The 18,220-nt window shown below is 39.8% G+C and overlaps 1 protein-coding gene across 1 annotated transcript in view; it reads left to right on the forward strand.

Moving 5' to 3' along the window:
• The window catches only part of slc4a8 (solute carrier family 4 member 8), an 18,334-nt gene extending 1,203 nt beyond the window's left edge, over positions 1-17,131 (forward strand). The window contains 24 exon segments of the mRNA XM_030728506.1: positions 4,154-4,257; positions 4,259-4,307; positions 4,694-4,822; positions 5,978-6,145; positions 8,390-8,566; positions 9,020-9,108; positions 9,994-10,151; positions 10,247-10,334; positions 10,433-10,579; positions 10,693-10,793; positions 12,376-12,550; positions 12,708-12,841; positions 13,029-13,274; positions 13,530-13,635; positions 14,024-14,185; positions 14,296-14,409; positions 14,509-14,670; positions 14,750-15,001; positions 15,079-15,147; positions 15,881-16,054; positions 16,143-16,274; positions 16,369-16,472; positions 16,652-16,757; positions 16,931-17,131. Of these exon segments, the coding sequence (XP_030584366.1) occupies positions 4,154-4,257; positions 4,259-4,307; positions 4,694-4,822; positions 5,978-6,145; positions 8,390-8,566; positions 9,020-9,108; positions 9,994-10,151; positions 10,247-10,334; positions 10,433-10,579; positions 10,693-10,793; positions 12,376-12,550; positions 12,708-12,841; positions 13,029-13,274; positions 13,530-13,635; positions 14,024-14,185; positions 14,296-14,409; positions 14,509-14,670; positions 14,750-15,001; positions 15,079-15,147; positions 15,881-16,054; positions 16,143-16,274; positions 16,369-16,472; positions 16,652-16,757; positions 16,931-16,936 (3,152 nt within the window). The 3' untranslated portion in view covers positions 16,937-17,131.
• Positions 17,132-18,220: the final 1,089 nt, after the last annotated feature.

The raw sequence follows: 18,220 nt of genomic DNA on the forward strand, positions 1-18,220 counted from the left end.
TGAGGAGTATTCCTTCTTTCACTGCCTGACAGTATTCTCAGTTGAGGTCACAGGACTCCACCTCCCACTGTATACAATGCCAGAAATGCCTAGTGGCTGAATAAAAATCTAGTTCCATAGACTGACTGACTGAACTCTGCTGGTGGTGGGAGCTGAGAATCTCCTGGACTGGGGCCTCTGCCAGACACTCCCAGCACCACTTATTATACATTTGGGCAGCTCCACCACCAGATAGTAATCAGATAACTTCAGCTCCTCTCTTCACCTGAGTATCCAAGAACACCACAGATCTGACAGTATGAGTACAAAATCAATCATGGACCTGTCAGAGGTGGGAAGTAACGAAGTACAAATACTTCGTTACTGTACTTAAGTACATTTTTCAGGTATCTGTACTTTACTTGAGTATTTATTTTTCTGAGTACTTTTTACTTTTACTCCCTACATTTTTACACAAGTATCTGTACTTTCTACTTCTTACATTTTCAAACAGACTCGTTACTTTAGGTTTAACACGTCTGAGAAAAGTCTGCATTTCCGTCAAACATCAAACGATCTAAATGGAGGAATAATAACATAAAAGAGACAATCGTACTGGCGTATCCTCCATCACCGGACTTATCACGTACACAGGGATTAAATACACAAACCCATTTAATTAATGTATCATTTATAGCGCTATAATCAGGAGTTACAGCGGCCGGACCGAGTCCGTAAGTTGCGCTCGCGGGACATGAACAGCTTAGCTAGCGCTACTGAAGAGGAGCGAGCATTAAGGGAGTAACGTGTGGCAGGTAAATGCAACGTTTCTAAATGCTCAACAAATATCTGCAAAGACACAAAGTGTGTGCAGTTTGTCACACGTGGTCTGCTAGCTAAAAGAAGAGCTGCTGTATTTCAGGGAGAACAAAGAGAGAGAAGTTCACTCAGAGATGGAGAAAGAGGACAGGAGAGGAAGAAGAGAGGTTAGAGTTAAAGGGAAGGACTGCAAAACAAGTATGCTGACTTTGTGTTATTCAACGATTGTATGAAAATACTGCAGTTTAGTACCTAATACCTTTTATATTATTACAATAATATACAATATAATGAGGTTCAGTTAGCTTACAGAAAAATAGCAGGTAGAAACGTCCTCCAATAAGCTACTTTTACTTTTCTTACTTTGAGTACATTTCAGAGCCTGTACTTTTTTACTTTTACTTAAGTAAAGAAGTTGAACCAGTACTTCAACTTTTACCAAAGTATTTTTTCACAAGTACTTGTACTTCTACTTAAGTATAGAATGTCAGTACTTTTGCCACCTCTGGGACCTGTGACCCGGGGTGTCCTGTTGCCAAGTACATTTATGAATGTCCTTATATTCAAACATTGTGCTGTTTATCAACAATCTGCAGTTAGCACAGAAGTCCAATAAAGAATATCACTTGAGTTCAGGTCTGGCAGGCTGTTCCTACCAATCACACCCCTCCAGGATTTACTGTCATTGCCCACGTGAGTGTTGAAGTCCTCAGTAAAGTAATGGAGTTCCCAGCTCAGCCACCTTCCCGCATCCCACCCAAGGACTCCAAGAAGTCCAGGTACCATGAACTGCCATTGGGCACATAAGCACAAGCAACAGTCAGGACCCATTCTCCAACCTGAAAGCATAAGGAAGCAACCCTCTTGTCCACCAGGGAAAACCCCAACATACAGGCACTGAACTGGGTGGATACAAGCATACCCACCCTATGGACTAAAGTGGTTTTGCCCAGGGGAGAACCCCAAGTTCTGATATAGCATTGCACCATGGGAAAATAACTCATTTAGAAATGAGTCACATAATAATTTCTGTTCTAGAAACACAGTGTCTACCAGATACTTACAGGGAATAGAAAGAGAGACAATATTTCTTTCATATTTGCTTCTCAGTATTGGTTCCCTGTTAAATCCAGATTTGAATTTTAAATCATTATCCTCGCATACGAGGTCTTTAATAATCAGGTCCATCTTATCTCAAATACCTCATGGTACCATATCAAACCAATAGAGCACTTAGCTCTCAGACTGTGGTTACTTGTGATTCTTAGGATAATTAAGAGTAGAATGGGAGGCAGAACCTTCATCTTTCAGGTCCCTCTTCTATGGAACCAGTTCTCAATTTGGATTTGGGAGACAGCACCCTCTCTATTTTCAAAATAAGCTTAAAACTTACCTTTTTGATTAAGTTTATAGTTAGGGCTGGATCAGGTGACCCTGAACAATCCCTTAGTTATTCTGCTACAATATAATGCACCTTGAGGTGACTGTTTATTATGGCTTGGCGCTATATAAATAAATTGAAATGAACTGAATGAATATTGTCACCTCCAGTACTTTGTTTTTTGTAGAAGGGGTGTGATCATGTGACCTCTGCTGTTGCTGATTCTGGGGTTTACTGCTCTTTTTGTTTGCCACTTATATTGCAGTATATAAGCAGATTTTCCATAAGCTATCTTGCTGTTTCCAGGCCAGAAGAACAGCTTAAATTCAAATACACGACTCCTACCAAAGTCCTTGTAGAAGGGCTCAGCAGCCATATTGAAACACATCTGGGCACTTACTTTGAAGCATTATCTAAATTAACTTTAATTTCAGTGCTCAATGGGGGAAAAAAAAACTGCATATATTGAACATCCAGTCAAATCTGCAGACTTTTGCTGACTTTTCCCGCCAGACTGGAGCCAGCCTGAAAAATGAACCAGCTTGACAGTATATTGTAATAAATTGCTAATTCGATTTGATTACTCATTAATTAAAGATCCTGGGATGCTGTTCTGGCTCATTCTGGCCCACTTTAACTGCTACCCACCACCACTCTCTGCCCTCTAACCGAGGGCAACTCCAAGGTGAAATAAAGTCTAGCCCCTCTGCAGGAGACTAGTTTCAGAATCCAAGATGTGCGCTGAGATATGCCCATCTATATCTAGTCGATAAAAGAAAAGAGTGTGCCTAGTTAATTACTTACACCTCATATGTCCTGGCCTCTGTCAGCCGTCAGCAAATTTCTTATATTATCAATACAGAATGTTGAGCAGACGATAATCAATATGTGAGTGCCTGCATGCATGTGCTTAGTGTCCCATTAATGCTTTTCAGGATGACAAAAACTTATTCAAAAATAATAAAAGAAATATCTACATTAAGCAGTAACATTCTTTAAAGAATATTTAATTAATTTGTGTGGACTTATTTTAGCTCTTCATTCTTTATTTCAAAATGACTAATATTCAAATAAAACTCCAGTATATACAGTGTAACATATAATCAGTCTCTTGGTTATCACAACATGTTGCATTCAGAGTTAAATCGACTGAAGATAATTAAAGATGGCAGCAGTTGAGACTAATGCAGGACAGGATGGATGTTGTTTCCTCATTTCCCCTGTAGAGCTTCAGGTCAACACCTACTGTAAGCCTGAGTTTAATGTCTTTCACTTTTACAATGTGTGCTGAGAAATCATAAGATGCATTTCTGCCCAACACCCTGATCTCTTCTTTTTTCCCCTTTCAGTACTTGAAAATGATTCTTTTTTACAAGAGCTAACTAAATGATCTTAATAGTAAGAGTACATTTAAATGTACGTTTAGAGAGTCAACAAATTGCACAAACATAGTCACAGAGATGGGTTGTATTCAAATCTTATAAAATCAATCAAACTGTCTCAAGGTAAACAGTATTTAAAGTACATTGTAAATATTGGTGCCATTTAAATTTGGCTGCAACCTTCATCAAATAGCTTTAAGAAATACACGCTATAACAGTTAGAAATGATGTTAGAAATAACAGCAGGAGCAGAATCCTCTTCATCATGAGCCCTTTGGCCTAATCGGAGCGCTTTGTTTTTTAAGTTTATTAAATAATTAATAATAAAAATAGAACCTTTGAAGACAGCTGGCATCTTACATCTCAGATTAGCATTTTATATAATAACTACTTATTTTTTTAATCCTCTAAGTTGCAGTCACTAAACTCCTTGCAATTTTTGTGTCAGATAATATGAAGCTGAAATAAGGTGCGTTGATAATATACAACTAATGAAACAGTCTATACGACATTAAAATGTTGCATGTTTATCCAGTAATCAATGAAGATGCTTTCTTTTTATTTTTCTTGTATTATTCTCCTTCATTTTTAGGTCACAGGACTCTGTTTGTCGGGGTTCGGATGCCCAGACAGAGCCATCGTCACCACAAAGGTCATGGTTCCCGCCACCAGCAAGAGAGACAGAAGGGCGAGCAGCATTGCAACTCAGCAAAGCGGGGAAGATGAGGCAACCAGTTCTAGTCATGGTACCGCACACACAAGACTTTCTTAGGCCACCTTGTTATTTGCAGAGTGTTTTACATTTCAGATGCATTATTTTTATTGAGGGTTATAGTCATCTATCCATCAACAGTGACTTGCTACAGTAGCAGGACCACCTCCCAGAGAGGAGGTAGTGGTTGTTAACAAGCCTATCAATACTGTGGGCACTTCACACATGCAGGACTTCAGGCTAAATTGACAGCCCATTAATTAGCTAACACAGAACAGGAACACAGCATGTTGGATATGTGTGCAAATCTGTGGCTCAGAAGCCATTAAAAGGCATGTAAGGACAATGTAAGAAGTGCTGTGTTTGAGAAGTCTATTGAGAACCTTCAGGTCACTTCTCCTTCTTCCCTCACATCATTAGACACACCGTCCCAGCGGGTCCAATTCATTCTGGGCAACGAGGAGGATGCTGAACACGTGGCCCACGAGTTATTCACCGAGCTAGATGAGATCTGTGTCAAAGATGGCAAGGATGCTGAGTGGAAAGGAAACAGCCAGGTCAGGATTTCTCCTCAGGGAGCTGTTGGTAACAGTGCTTAGCAATAAAGTTTCTGACAGCCTGGCAGCTCTACAGCTGCACTATTATGAAGAGGGAAGTCTGCAAGAGGTAGTTATATTTAAAGTTTGCTCAAGAGGAAAAGATCAAAAGGCAGGAGTCAAACAAATATTGCTGTGTTCTCATTTGTGCTGTTTAAATGCCAAATCTCAGTTTCTCATGCTCATGTCCAACTTTTTTTTTTCTTGCTGATATAAACCACTATACAAAAGATTTAAAACACATCTATGTGTGGGAAAGCAAAACAACTTTCTATTTAAAGTAGAATACTCCCTCTGCACTGAGCTGAAATATGAGTGGATATATCAAGGTTTCTAGGCATTAGTCTTACAAAGACCGCACCCTACTGTTGTTGCTAATTTTGTGAACAAGATCCTTTTTCACTCTGTTTTTGTATTGTGTACCTGCATGTGTTTTCTCAAGCAGTGTTTTAGTAAGCTCATAGCAACCCAGCACTCTTCAGTTACAATAGATATGCTTTAGAAGAAATAAATCTTTCAAGAGGCAGTATTAGAGATGATCACAGCAAGCATAAACTGTCCCAGTTCTCATACAATCATCTGTCTTTCAAAATGTCAAATGATAATCTAATATTTTTTAGTACTATAATCAGGAATTCATAAATAAGGATTAAATGGTAGAAAAATCTAAGCAAAAAAAATCCAAATCCCAGCAAATACATTGTATCTGTGGACAGATGAGGCACAGCAAATGTAAAAAAGGAGAATTTTGCAGAAAACTGATAATGAATATGCTTTGGAATAAATTCTATTCTTTCACGTCTAAAAAATGCAAAAGGGAAGAAAAACTGGTAGAACAGCTGAAATGAAATTTTTCAAATGGTAGGTTTAAACAAGCTTAAACATTGCTTTAGATAATACATTATTGTGTACAGTAACAGCTTGTTTGTCTCACAGCTGTTGTCATCTGTTATTATCATGTTAAATGTAAATAGCTTTTTTACTAAGCCTCTGTAAGGTAACTTTTACAATGAATATAAAAAAGTGAAAGATAAACTAAAGGAAAAAAAAACTTCACATGTACTCCTCTTTGCAAGTTTGCTAGATGATATGTTGCTGGTCTCTTTACCTTGCAGGTGGCTGAAGTTTGAGGAAGATGTGGAGGATGGTGGGGAAAGGTGGAGCAAGCCTTATGTTGCTACACTATCCCTCCACAGTTTATTTGAGCTCCGCAGTTGCATTATCAATGGCAGTGTGTTGCTTGACATGCGTGCTGACTGCATTGAAGAGATTGCAGGTGAGGACACAAGTGTATTATAATATGTCACTACCTGAGTGCTATATATCCTCAGAAAGAAGACAAGGTCAGACTGATCATTTTTTTTTATAAGAGCAAAAGAAAAAATATGCGTTATCTATATGATTTGTGTCAGTGCTGTTTTTCATATAGACATACAGTTGTGGTCAGAAGTTTACATAAACTCAGATTCGCATGAGTGTCATCGTGGTAATTTGGGGCTTTTAACGATTTCTTTGACCTATTCTTTTTCAGAGTGGGGTGATTGTACAGCATCCATCTTTAATGACTTTAAAAATAAGAACCAAGTGCACAAGTTTGAATTCATTTTAGATCTAACAATTTGCACCTCTACCACACGCTTTTGGTAACCATCAACAAGCTTCTGCCATAATTCAGTCTGGACATTTGACCACTCTTCTTGGCAGAACTGGTAGAGTTCATTTAAATTGGTTGGTTTCCTGCCACGTACCCAGCTTTATGTGTAGTCCACAAATTTTCAGGAGGGTTGAGGTCGGGGCTTTGGGAAGTCCATTCTTGGTCAGCACTCTCTTGGCAATTTTATGGCAATTTTAAACTCGCTTCACTGTGGACAGTGATGCTGGTGTTCCCCAGTTCTATAGTCAGTTCCTGCTGCTATCCATAAGCACATGTTATTTACATTGCTGTGAATCAGACTCTAGCCTAGCCAAAATGCCCGTTAGTTATAATCAGAGAAGAAACACACAAAGGGCTGATGATATCATTCTTTGCTGGATGCAGAAACACACACTTGATTTCTCTTAAGTTAATTTTGCAGAACAACCAGACCAGTGCTGTGCAACACTTAAGCTTCAGTTTGTGTAATAATGCTAAAGAGAACATTTGTGTCAGCACCTCTGCACCTGGTTCTGTTTTACTTGAAAATTGCAGCTGAAACTGTGATTGCAAAAAATCTAGTTGTAAAAATACTTTGATCCAAATTCATTTGCATGTAGACAAGCAATTAACTTTGCACCTGCATTTATTATGCAAACTCATGCCCAGATAAGAATTATCATGCACATCATGCAAACAAACTTGCCCGTCTGTTACTATTTTCTGCACTGCCGTTATTAAAAAATGCATAGAATCACTTGAATATTTGATCTGACATTGCTGTGTATCCATTCCTCCCACACACACACACATACACATCTACATGCAGAGAGTCACATGAAACAAAGCTCTCAATCACACCATTTTCCTGTGGCTAGACGGCAAAAGGTTTACAGCCTAAACAACCTTCATTCCTCTCCTCCAACTCTCCTCTCCTCTTCTCAGTTCCCTCTCTTCTCCATTTGACTCCTGCAGCAACATATGGACTCCATTAATAAAGATGAATCTCTGAGACAAATCATTTTTTTTATGTATTTAGGGTAGGTAACAATTAAATCAAATCAAATTGTACCTGTAGTGCTCCTGTTGTATAAGAGAATGCAATAGAAAATCTTTTAAGCAAAAGGTAAAATTGCATGAACCAGTATTACAACCAATAACAGTAATATTTCCTCATGCAGTCCTGATGGGACGCTGTCATTGTCACATCAGAATGTTCATTTTGAGCCACTAAAATATGAACAGTGGTTTTTATAAGGGATAGCACTTGTGCATTTCAACATAACTGCAGGCTCCTTTGTGTTGTTCTCTTATTACTGTCCTTATTAACAATGCCAATTATACTGGTGCTGAGGTCAGAAATTATGTTTTTAATTGTAAAAGTTCACTGTGTGTGTGTGTGTGTGTGTGTGTGTCTGTGTGACTGCTTTGTGTGCTTTAAATAATGAGAGCAAGTGAGCAAGAAAGGCCTGATAAAGTGCAGAAGTGGTGAGAGAGATGGAGAGATGCTGCAGTCTCACGTGGACATATATTGACTCGACCCTGTAAACACACCTTCTGTTCAACACTGTACCATCAACAGATGTCAGAGAGGATTGGCTTATATTTATTTAAAAACAGCAGTTGCATGAAATAAACAAGGGATCCATAGATCAAAAAAGGCTTAATGTTGACATATTATGATTCCTAAATAACTCCAATCTCATTGTACATTCTGTATAATGACAATAAAGGCATTCTACTCTATTCTATTCTATGACCAGGTTTAGTATTTGAAGTTCTATTCAAACTAACCAAAATGCACTGTGCAAATAAAGTCTGTCATGTACTACTGATGTGAAACACTGATACTCTGATCAGGGTTTATGAGTTTGTCCTGTGTTGCAGACATGGTGCTGGACCACCAGGAGGCATCCAATGAGCTGGATGACAGTGTGAGAGTCAGGGTTCGTGAGGCCCTGCTCAAGAGACACCACCATCAGAATGAGAAGAAGAAGAACCTGATTCCCATTGTACGCTCCATCACAGAGGGAGCACGCAAACAGTCAGAGCCCCATCTAATTGGTGAGTTTGATGCTGCATATCACACACAAGCACACATGGACTTTGTCACTTGTTCAGAGCATCAAAGTTAGATAGCACAAGTCATGTCTTGGTATAAGTTAGATGAGGAGATCTCAGTCTTTTTACTTATGTGCCTTTGATTAAGGTTTTAAATTAGACAAGATTTTCAATTTGAATCATGGGCAGTAAAAAACAGTCTTAAAACAGATACATAGTATATCACTTCCAGGACCAAACTGCCCAACTACTGTTTGGTTGCTCCTGGGCAAATGCTTGATGCATGTCAGCTAACCATTACTGCCTTCATAGATTTTTATTATTCTTTTTTTATTTATTTTTGTCAGTTTGGACTTGGCAGGATAACTATCATATTTACTGTCTCTGAATCACTTTCCTTATTTGTCTCTTTCCATCACACATGCACATAAACACCCACACTGTAACACCCTGCAGGGTCAGCCTCATCTCCCCAGCCTCCTCCACCCACTGAACCAGCGAAGAACGGTGCCGGACAGGAGAGCACTCAAGTAGACCTCAGTAAGGTAAACAAGCAGGCTGTGGACCAAATGTTGCTTTTTTCCTCCCTCATGAATATAGATGAAATATTGATGTAAATATAGATAAAAGTCACAGCAGAGTACTTGTAAATATAATTATGCTAACACATCTGAGAACAGAAGTTTTAGCTCTTATTTTGTGCGTGCGGGGCTCTCAGATCTGTGAACGCACTGTAGACCTCTGCTGTGATGCTGTAAACATCAACATCAACAAATAGGTCACAGAGTGCCCCTAGGAAGCAACAGTGGAACAACACACAGCAGTAGCCCACTACTTTCAGCTGCTCCCCAGGCAGCTGATAGCAGATGCCCTTTTCTCACTCAACACTTCCATTTATCCAGGCTTGGGATCAGCTCTAGCTTGTGATCCCCTGAGGTTGGGTTTTTGTGTTTCCTCACAGTCTCAAACAGCAGGATTCTCACATGTAAGGTAAATGTGTTAAACCACAACGCCACATGTAGATGAGACTAAAAAGCAATTCCACAAAGCCTCAGATAAAGGCTTCCTGTAGGTGAAAAAGTAGCACGCTATAAAGAAGACAATGAAGGAAATTAAGTCTGGGTAGACAAGTTGCAATAGCATAGAAAAGAAAACTATGGGGACAAATGAAATACAAAAATTTACAAACTATTTTTTTAAGACTGTAAAAACAGCATTTTTAAATTCCCATTAGATTTCAGTCTTTACATGATGACATCATAAAGCTGGGCCAAGTTTAACCGGTGCATGATAATGTCTAGAGATGTCTTAATGTGTGTACTTTTAAACACTGTGTCCCCCAAACATCGGCATCATCTTATCCCATTTAACACCTCTTTTGTTTGAGTTCAAATTCTTTACTGATATTTGCACCTGACCTGTCTGAACAGGTGGACCTGCATTTCATGAAAAAAATCCCAGAGGGTGCAGAGGCTTCCAATGTCCTGGTGGGAGAGCTGGACTTCCTGGAGAGGCCTATTGTAGCCTTTGTCCGCCTTTCCCCCGCAGTGCTGCTCACTGGACTTACAGAGGTGCCCATACCGACCAGGTAGACAGCCACAGCTCCCTGCTGTAATCATAAAATCAAATTAAATGTTCCCGAAACTATTTATAAACTGAAATTCATCTGCTGACAAATATTAGGTTCCTTTTCATTCTTCTGGGCCCAGATGGAAAGGCTCAGCAATACCATGAAATTGGTCGCTCCATGGCAACCATCATGACAGATGAGGTAAGCGCTCGCCTCATGAAAAAAGAGTACATCTGAGTATCTCTCTTGCAGATGTAGGAAGATGAGTTTTCTTTTGCCTTCACTTCATTCTGGACCAGATTTTTCATGATGTAGCATACAAGGCAAAGGACAGAAGTGACCTGCTAGCAGGGATAGATGAGTTCCTAGACCAAGTGACTGTCCTGCCACCAGGAGAGTGGGACCCCTCCATCCGCATCGAACCCCCAAAGAAGGTCCCCTCGCAGGTACATTTCTGCAGTCAATTAAAGATATAATTAAAAATTTTGTGAAAACTGGAGTTGTTATAATTCTGTAGGTTTAGTGTTTACATTTTTTGTGCGCTCCTTGATGTCTGCAGGAGAAAAGGAAGATGCCTGGAGTCCCTAATGGCACTGTCTGTCAGGTAGAGGAAGAGTTACATGCTGAAAGCCATGGGCCAGAACTACAGAGAACGGGAAGGTTTGCCCAGACTTTTTGCTTCTGTAATGGTTACTATAGAAGAACCCTAGAGACAGCCTGCAGAGAGATTTCTGAATGGATGTGTTGCAGCCTGGGGCTGAGTTTAGCACTCTCCAGCAAGTTGACATTTGTTGTGGCCAGAAAATCTAAATTTATATTTGTGAGGATCTCAGGTGGAACAGACAAGTGGCAATTACCAGTGAGAGTGTGACAGCCTGAAGGGAATCGGAGATGAAAACATGTTACTTTATTTTTTAATGAAAAGGTTGTCTTTGAAGCGCCACCACGAGTGGCACATGCTTCGCTTCAGAAGCTAAAGAAAAAATGTTTACACCCCAACACCACAATTTTTATTGAATTATTGACTAAAAAGTTGCATTTTATTGAAATAAAGGTTAGTACAGTAACCTCTTGTTTATTTTCTCTATAAAAGCTTATATTTTATTCTGATCATCCCTATCATGAATTGTCCAAATTAATCATGAAGTAATAGCATGAATTTAGAAAATACACTTAATAACTATCTTGCCACGAGTTAAATGATGTGATTTTAATTTCTCATTCATGTGCTTGCTGTGTAACTCGTGCCAGGAGGCAGTTATCTGAGTTCAGCACAAAGACTGAGCCTTTGAGAGATAATGAATTAGACTGTGTTGTTCCCAGCCAGAAAGCAAATGTGCACATTTCCCCCAGTGCATAACATTCGTTTAATCATCTGAATTATACATAACATGAAAGTTGCTTGACCGCTAAACAGTTAAGGGACCACAGGCTCTCTTCTTAGGATCTGGGGGCTATTTGGAGGTCATGACACAGAGCCACAGATCTAAACATGCAAAGTGATGCAGATCATAGTTATCATTAAAACAAAGGAAAATCAAAAGTGCTTTAACCACAGAATACCATCACTGCTCACCTTGCACTGCTGAGCTACCCCAAGATTTTATATGTTGGCTTGTTTTTCTCTTTTCTCAGCACTTTTCCTATTTATATTATCACTATCATTTGGTTTTTGTCCTCCTTTTAGAATTGTTTCAGTATTGTTCTTTTATCTTTTTTTCTTTGTTTGCAAATGTTTGGTACAGGACTGATTAAAGTCTGGTATAGCTCACCAGACTGACCAGGAAACCCATGTGCTGCAAGGCTATTGCAGAGGCCTCAGTTTGATTCCCACCTGTCCTGTCATAATAAAGACAATAAATAAATAAAATAAAATTGAGCACTATTCACACACCACAATCACAGCACACCTCTCCAAATAGAATGCTACTTTTGGATGCCCTTCCTAACCCAACCCCAAAGGGATTTGTATCTCCTCCCAGTGATATATTGCTTGTAAGATGAATGTTTGTGCCCATTTTCCTCCCTTCCTTTCCCATCCTGAATCTATGTCTTGTCCTATTCTGTGTGTTGTTGTTGTTTTTTGCATAAACAGTGACAAAAAAGAATAGAACTATTCCTGAAAGGGTATAAAAATATTCCATCTTCATCGTGTTTATGCAGTGAACATATGTCAGGTTGACCTATCTCTGCCCCAGAGTGTTTACTGGACTGGACTTCTTTCCTTATGTGCTGTGATCAGGTTGTTCGGTGGTCTGATCCTGGACATAAAAAGGAAAGCTCCATTCTATCTGAGTGATTTTAAGGATGGTATCAGCCTCCAGTGTGTGGCCTCCTTCCTCTTCCTCTACTGTGCCTGCATGTCTCCTGTCATCACCTTTGGAGGACTGCTGGGGGAGGCAACAGAGGGACGTATTGTAAGAGCTTAAAACACACTCAAGGACACATTCACAATACTATATTGTAATTATATATTGTGTTCTTTTTGGGCTGTTATGAATACAGCATAGACAGTGAACATTACTGAAGGCTGTATAACAAAAGTTACAAGCTCTCTGCATTTGCATGTTGTAGAGTGCAATAGAGTCCTTATTCGGTGCGTCAATGACTGGAGTAGCCTACTCGTTGTTTGCTGGTCAGCCTCTCACCATCCTGGGCAGCACAGGTCCTGTTCTTGTGTTTGAGAAAATCCTCTTCAAGTTCTGCAAGTATGTACAGTACTTCAAAAACTTATTTGTGACATTATTATCATCATGGCATTGGTTTTGCTCTTCACTGTGCTCTAACCTTACTCTCTCCTCTCCTCTCCTCTCCTCTCCTCTCCTCTCCTCTCCTCTCCTCTCCTCTCCTCTCCTCTCCTCTCCTCTCCTCTCCTCTCCTCTCCCCTTGTTTCAGGGACTACGACCTTTCTTATCTGTCACTGCGGAGTTGCATAGGCTTATGGACAGCCCTACTGTGTTTTATGTTGGTTGCCACAGATGCTAGTTCCCTGGTGTGCTACATCACTCGTTTCACAGAGGAGGCCTTTGCCGCCCTCATCTGCCTCATCTTCATCTATGAGGCTTTGGAAAAGCTGTTTCAACTGGGAGAACTCTACCCCTTCAATGCACACAGTGATTTGGACAAGCTCACCCTGGCATAGTCAGTAGCACAAAGATCATGCCAAAATTTTCACTGCTTGTTTTTTTCTACTTTCATTGTTCTTTTCGAAGATTGTTTACCTGTCATTCTCATCACTGTGTGCATCGCTCTGTTTCTCTTTTAAATGCAGTAGGGATCACTTTCCTGCTGTCCTCATCTTATGCCTGACTTATTTTGACTAATGAAAAAAAGCATCTTTTTGTGAGCTGATGTACACTGAGATTCATTGTGCATATTGTACATCTTTGTCTGTAGCTGTAGGTGCGCAGAACCTGATAATCCCAGTAATAAAACTTTGGAAATGTGGAATGAGAGAAACATCACAGCTTCCACTGTACCCTGGGCCAACCTGACTGTCAAGGTAATGTAACTATGTGGGAGCACACACCTAATGAAGTCCAATGTTGATATAACTTTCACATGATAGCACTCACCACATTTGTTCTAGCTTCTTTACTTTCTCAACTTGTTAACATTCAGCGAACCCCCTCACCCTCCACTGAGCAGCCAGCCTCACTTAAGGACCTTTGCAAACACTGATGAGGACACTCAATCAATTAAACATTCACTGCTGTGTGTTTAGCTAAGCACACCAAAGGGCATTTTGTTTGACATGTATGTCTTTTTTTATGCTCTGTGGATTCTTTGCAGCCTGCTACATAATTCTGATAAAACTGTGTTTCAGTCCATTTTCATGTGACGCATTACAGGTACATTTATTCTAATGTGACCTCTCTTAATCTCTGTAGGAGTGTATCAGCCTGCAAGGCCACTTTGTTGGGACAGCATGTGGTCACCATGGTCCCTACACCCCAGATGTTCTTTTCTGGTCTACTATCTTGTTCTTTTCGACATTCTTCTTGTCTACCTTCCTCAAACAATTCAAGACTAGCCGTTATTTCCCCACCAAGGTAATCATATTATCAATAATAGATTGTCAGACACTGGCAATGGCATCAAAATTTGCCTTGTTGTGTTAATGATGACAAACCTCCTTAGTGCTGTTATCTCTTCTGCTCAGGTGCGGTCTATGATTAGTGATTTTGCAGTGTTTCTTACCATTGTTGTTATGGTCCTGCTTGATTTTGTCATTGGAGTACCCTCCCAAAAGTTGAAGGTGCCAAGCAAATTCCAGGTATAAAGCAACTATATAACTTGCAACTCATGATATAAAACCATACATGGTAATCTAAGTAGCATTATTGCCTCATACCTCTGCCAATTATCTGTCCAGCCTACCAGAGATGATCGTGGTTGGTTCATCAATCCAATAGGGCGTAATCCATGGTGGACAGCTCTGGCTGCATCTGTTCCTGCTCTTCTCTGCACAATCCTCATCTTCATGGACCAACAGATAACTGCTGTTATAATCAACCGCAAAGAGCACAAACTATTGGTAAGAAGAAAAAAATCCTTATCTTATTCTACCTGTAGGTCCTGGAACTATTTCTGATATTCTGATCTTGGTTTTACAGAAGGGCTGCGGGTATCATCTGGACCTGCTGATGGTGGGAGTGATGCTGGCCGTATGCTCCATCATGGGCTTGCCCTGGTTTGTGGCAGCCACTGTCTTGTCGATTTCCCATGTCAACAGTCTGAAGCTGGAATCAGAGAGCTCAGCTCCAGGAGAGCAGCCTCGCTTCCTGGGCATCAGAGAGCAGAGGCTCACTGGCCTGGGCATCTTCCTGCTCATGGGCTTATCTGTATTCATGACTGGAGCCCTGAAGGTTGGTCAGACACGCTATGTAATGGTAATGTAAGTTCACTGATAAAGGAAGCTGACTGAAATATGTTGTTTTCCCAGTTCATTCCTATGCCAGTGTTGTATGGCGTTTTCCTCTATATGGGAGTCTCTTCATTAAAAGGCATCCAGGTAAGAGACTATCAGACGTGATTATAAAGTTGACACAAAAACAAAATATTATGCTATTAAGATTATTTAGAAATGCTCTCATTCCGTTAATCTAGTGACCACTGGAGGTGCCTGGTTCTTGTGTGATTGAATGCTCCGGTCATTGGGCAAACTGCCAATCTATCACAGGGCTAACACAGAGACACAGACAACCACTCACTCTCACATCCATACCCACAACCAAATTAAATCACTATTTGATCTAACAAGCATGTCTTTGGACTGTGGGAGGAAACTCACACAGACACAGTGAGAACATGCAGACTCCACACAGACAGGCCCAAACCAGGAAGAAGTGGTTACTCTGGCACTTCCTCAGTGCTTACTGCGGCACCAATGTGTAGCCCCTAGTAACAAGTAAACACTATGAAGTATCATGAAGTAGCATTTATTGATTGGCACGCACACAATTAATTTTGCAAAATTATTAAAGACTGTTTTTCTATGATGCAAATACACAATGTCACATGTTGTTCTCTTGTCCTCTCTTACTGGATGTTCCTGCTATGCTCTTGCCTATTCTAATTAATGCTGTTGCAATTAATCATGCACTGACAGTTTATTGTCTGAACTAACCAGATGTTTTCATTCTTTTTCCATATTCGCCATCTGTCTCTTGGCTTTTCTTTCATTAATTAATTCTCTCCTTTTTTTAACTTCCCTAACACCTGCTTTCATCTTTACCACTTTTCAGTTCTTTGACCGTCTGAAACTGTTTGGTATGCCAGCAAAGCACCAGCCAGACTTTATCTACCTGCGGCACGTTCCGCTGAGAAAGGTGCACCTGTTCACTCTTACCCAGCTCACATGTCTGGTGCTTCTCTGGGTCATTAAGACTTCGCCGGCAGCTATCATCTTTCCCATGATGGTGAGTTGACCACTAATGTTCTGTGTTACCTAGTGTGACCATATCTTCTGTTTATACACTAAGTCTGTTTTATCTCCTGTGTTTGCAGGTGTTGGCTCTTGTGTTCATCCGCAAGGTGCTGGACTTGTGCTTCTCCAAGCGAGAGCTAAGCTACCTGGATGACCTAATGCCCGAATGGAAGAAAAAAAATCTCGATGATGCCTCAAAAAAGTTGGAAGAGGTAGTCTAAAGGGGATTTTAAAATACAAAATTCACTGTTGCGACTGTAAAATCATGCACATATTGAGCGTGTATGTTGTGGACATGTCTCGCAGGAATCACAGGTTATGCTCAGTCCAAAAAATGAAGATTCGGCAACTGTTCAGATTCCAATGGAGAAGACCAAGCCTGCTCAGGCTCCAAAAGCCCACGATCCCAGGTGAGACACGCATACTCAAATTTAAATGATGGACATCAGCTATTTTTCATTTTTCCAGCTATCTTCATGCATGCTTGTCTTTGTATACCAGAGTTTGTTACACTGTTGTGCCACCTGTGAATACTGACACAGTGAGATCCCTCCCCATAAGCCCGCCTTTTCCTCTCCCTGCTCCTCAGGTGTGATCCCTCTGATATTAACATATCTGATGAAATGTCTAAAACCACCGTGTGGAAATCTCTCAACTCCAATCAAAAGGACACTCGTCCTTTGACTGCTAAAAAGGCAAGGCCACACCCTGTTTTTTCCTCATCCCTACCATCTGGAAATATTCCTGCTTCATATTGTGGTCATTGGCACCTTTAATATTTTACCATTATTTTGTCGTTCAAAACTGAGGGATGCTGACTTGTACTCTGTGCTCCCTTAACTATGCCTTTGCATGTTTCACCTTGCAGGTTTGAAGACATTGCATTCATCGATGACTAAAGGACGTCCAAACTCCTGACAGACTCAGCTGTATCACTTGACTGTAAAAGAGTTGGCTGCTTTACCATCAGCCACTTTAATGCTCAGAGAAAGGAGTCTCCACAGTTTCTACCAGCTACCCATAACACATATGGTTCTCACACATGGGCAAAGAGTGTGGTACATCCATCCATGCACTTCATATATATATATATATATATATATATATATATATATATATATATATATATATATATATATATATATATACATATATATATATACATATATATAATATATATATATATATATCTATATATATATATATATATATATATCTATATATATATATATATATATATAAGAAGCTGTAAAATTCAAACCAGTGCTTACCTGCTGTTGCTGTAGCCTTCACCACTCCCGCATCATAAACATCATGGCTTGGAGTTTTCTTTTCATTTTGACGCCACTACCTGTGAGCAGATAAAATATCAACCTTCTTACACCATCTTAAACAATATTTACCTATGAGAACCTCATACCATTGAACATCCCACTTTTAATTAAATTGTGGAGAGCAGTGATATGGAGTTGTACTCTCAAGGCAAGTCCTGGAGCCGCTCCACTGACTGTAAATAATGTAACAACTGTGAGGACAGTTGCTGGCAGCCAGAATGAGATCTGGAGTTCTTTTCTGTTTCAAACCATGCAATCGCATTAAGCTAATTTGGATGTACCATTTCAGTTAAACTTACTGGTTCATCTCTAAAAGTAACAGTCAAAGCATTTACCAGAGTTTTAATCAGCTCATACAGCAGCAGCTTTTGTTTGAGAGTGAAACAAAAATATTAATGTATTAATCGAAAGAGCTGTGAATCTCCACGGAGCGGAGGTGAAGTGCAGCTTTAAGCAGATTTGCTGGTTATTAAAACTAATCCTATGTCATCATCAAGACATTAATTATAGCAGATTTAAAGATGTTTCGGCCTCAAAAAGATAGAATTACAGAAAAGCACAGCCAACAACATCACATACACACACGCACGCACACACACACACACACACACACACACACACATACACATGTGTGTGCGTATGTGTGCATGTGTATGTAAACACAGAGATTATACAGTACCCTGAAAGAGTATTTGCCTCTTTCCTGATTTATTTTTTTTGCATATTCACACTTAAATGTTTCAGATCCTCAAACAAATTTTAATATTAGATAAAGATAACCTGAGTAAATACAAAATGCAGTTTTTAAATTATGATTTAATTTA

Source organism: Archocentrus centrarchus, chromosome 5, assembly GCF_007364275.1.
Source record: "Archocentrus centrarchus isolate MPI-CPG fArcCen1 chromosome 5, fArcCen1, whole genome shotgun sequence".
Classification (NCBI taxonomy): domain Eukaryota; kingdom Metazoa; phylum Chordata; class Actinopteri; order Cichliformes; family Cichlidae; genus Archocentrus; species Archocentrus centrarchus.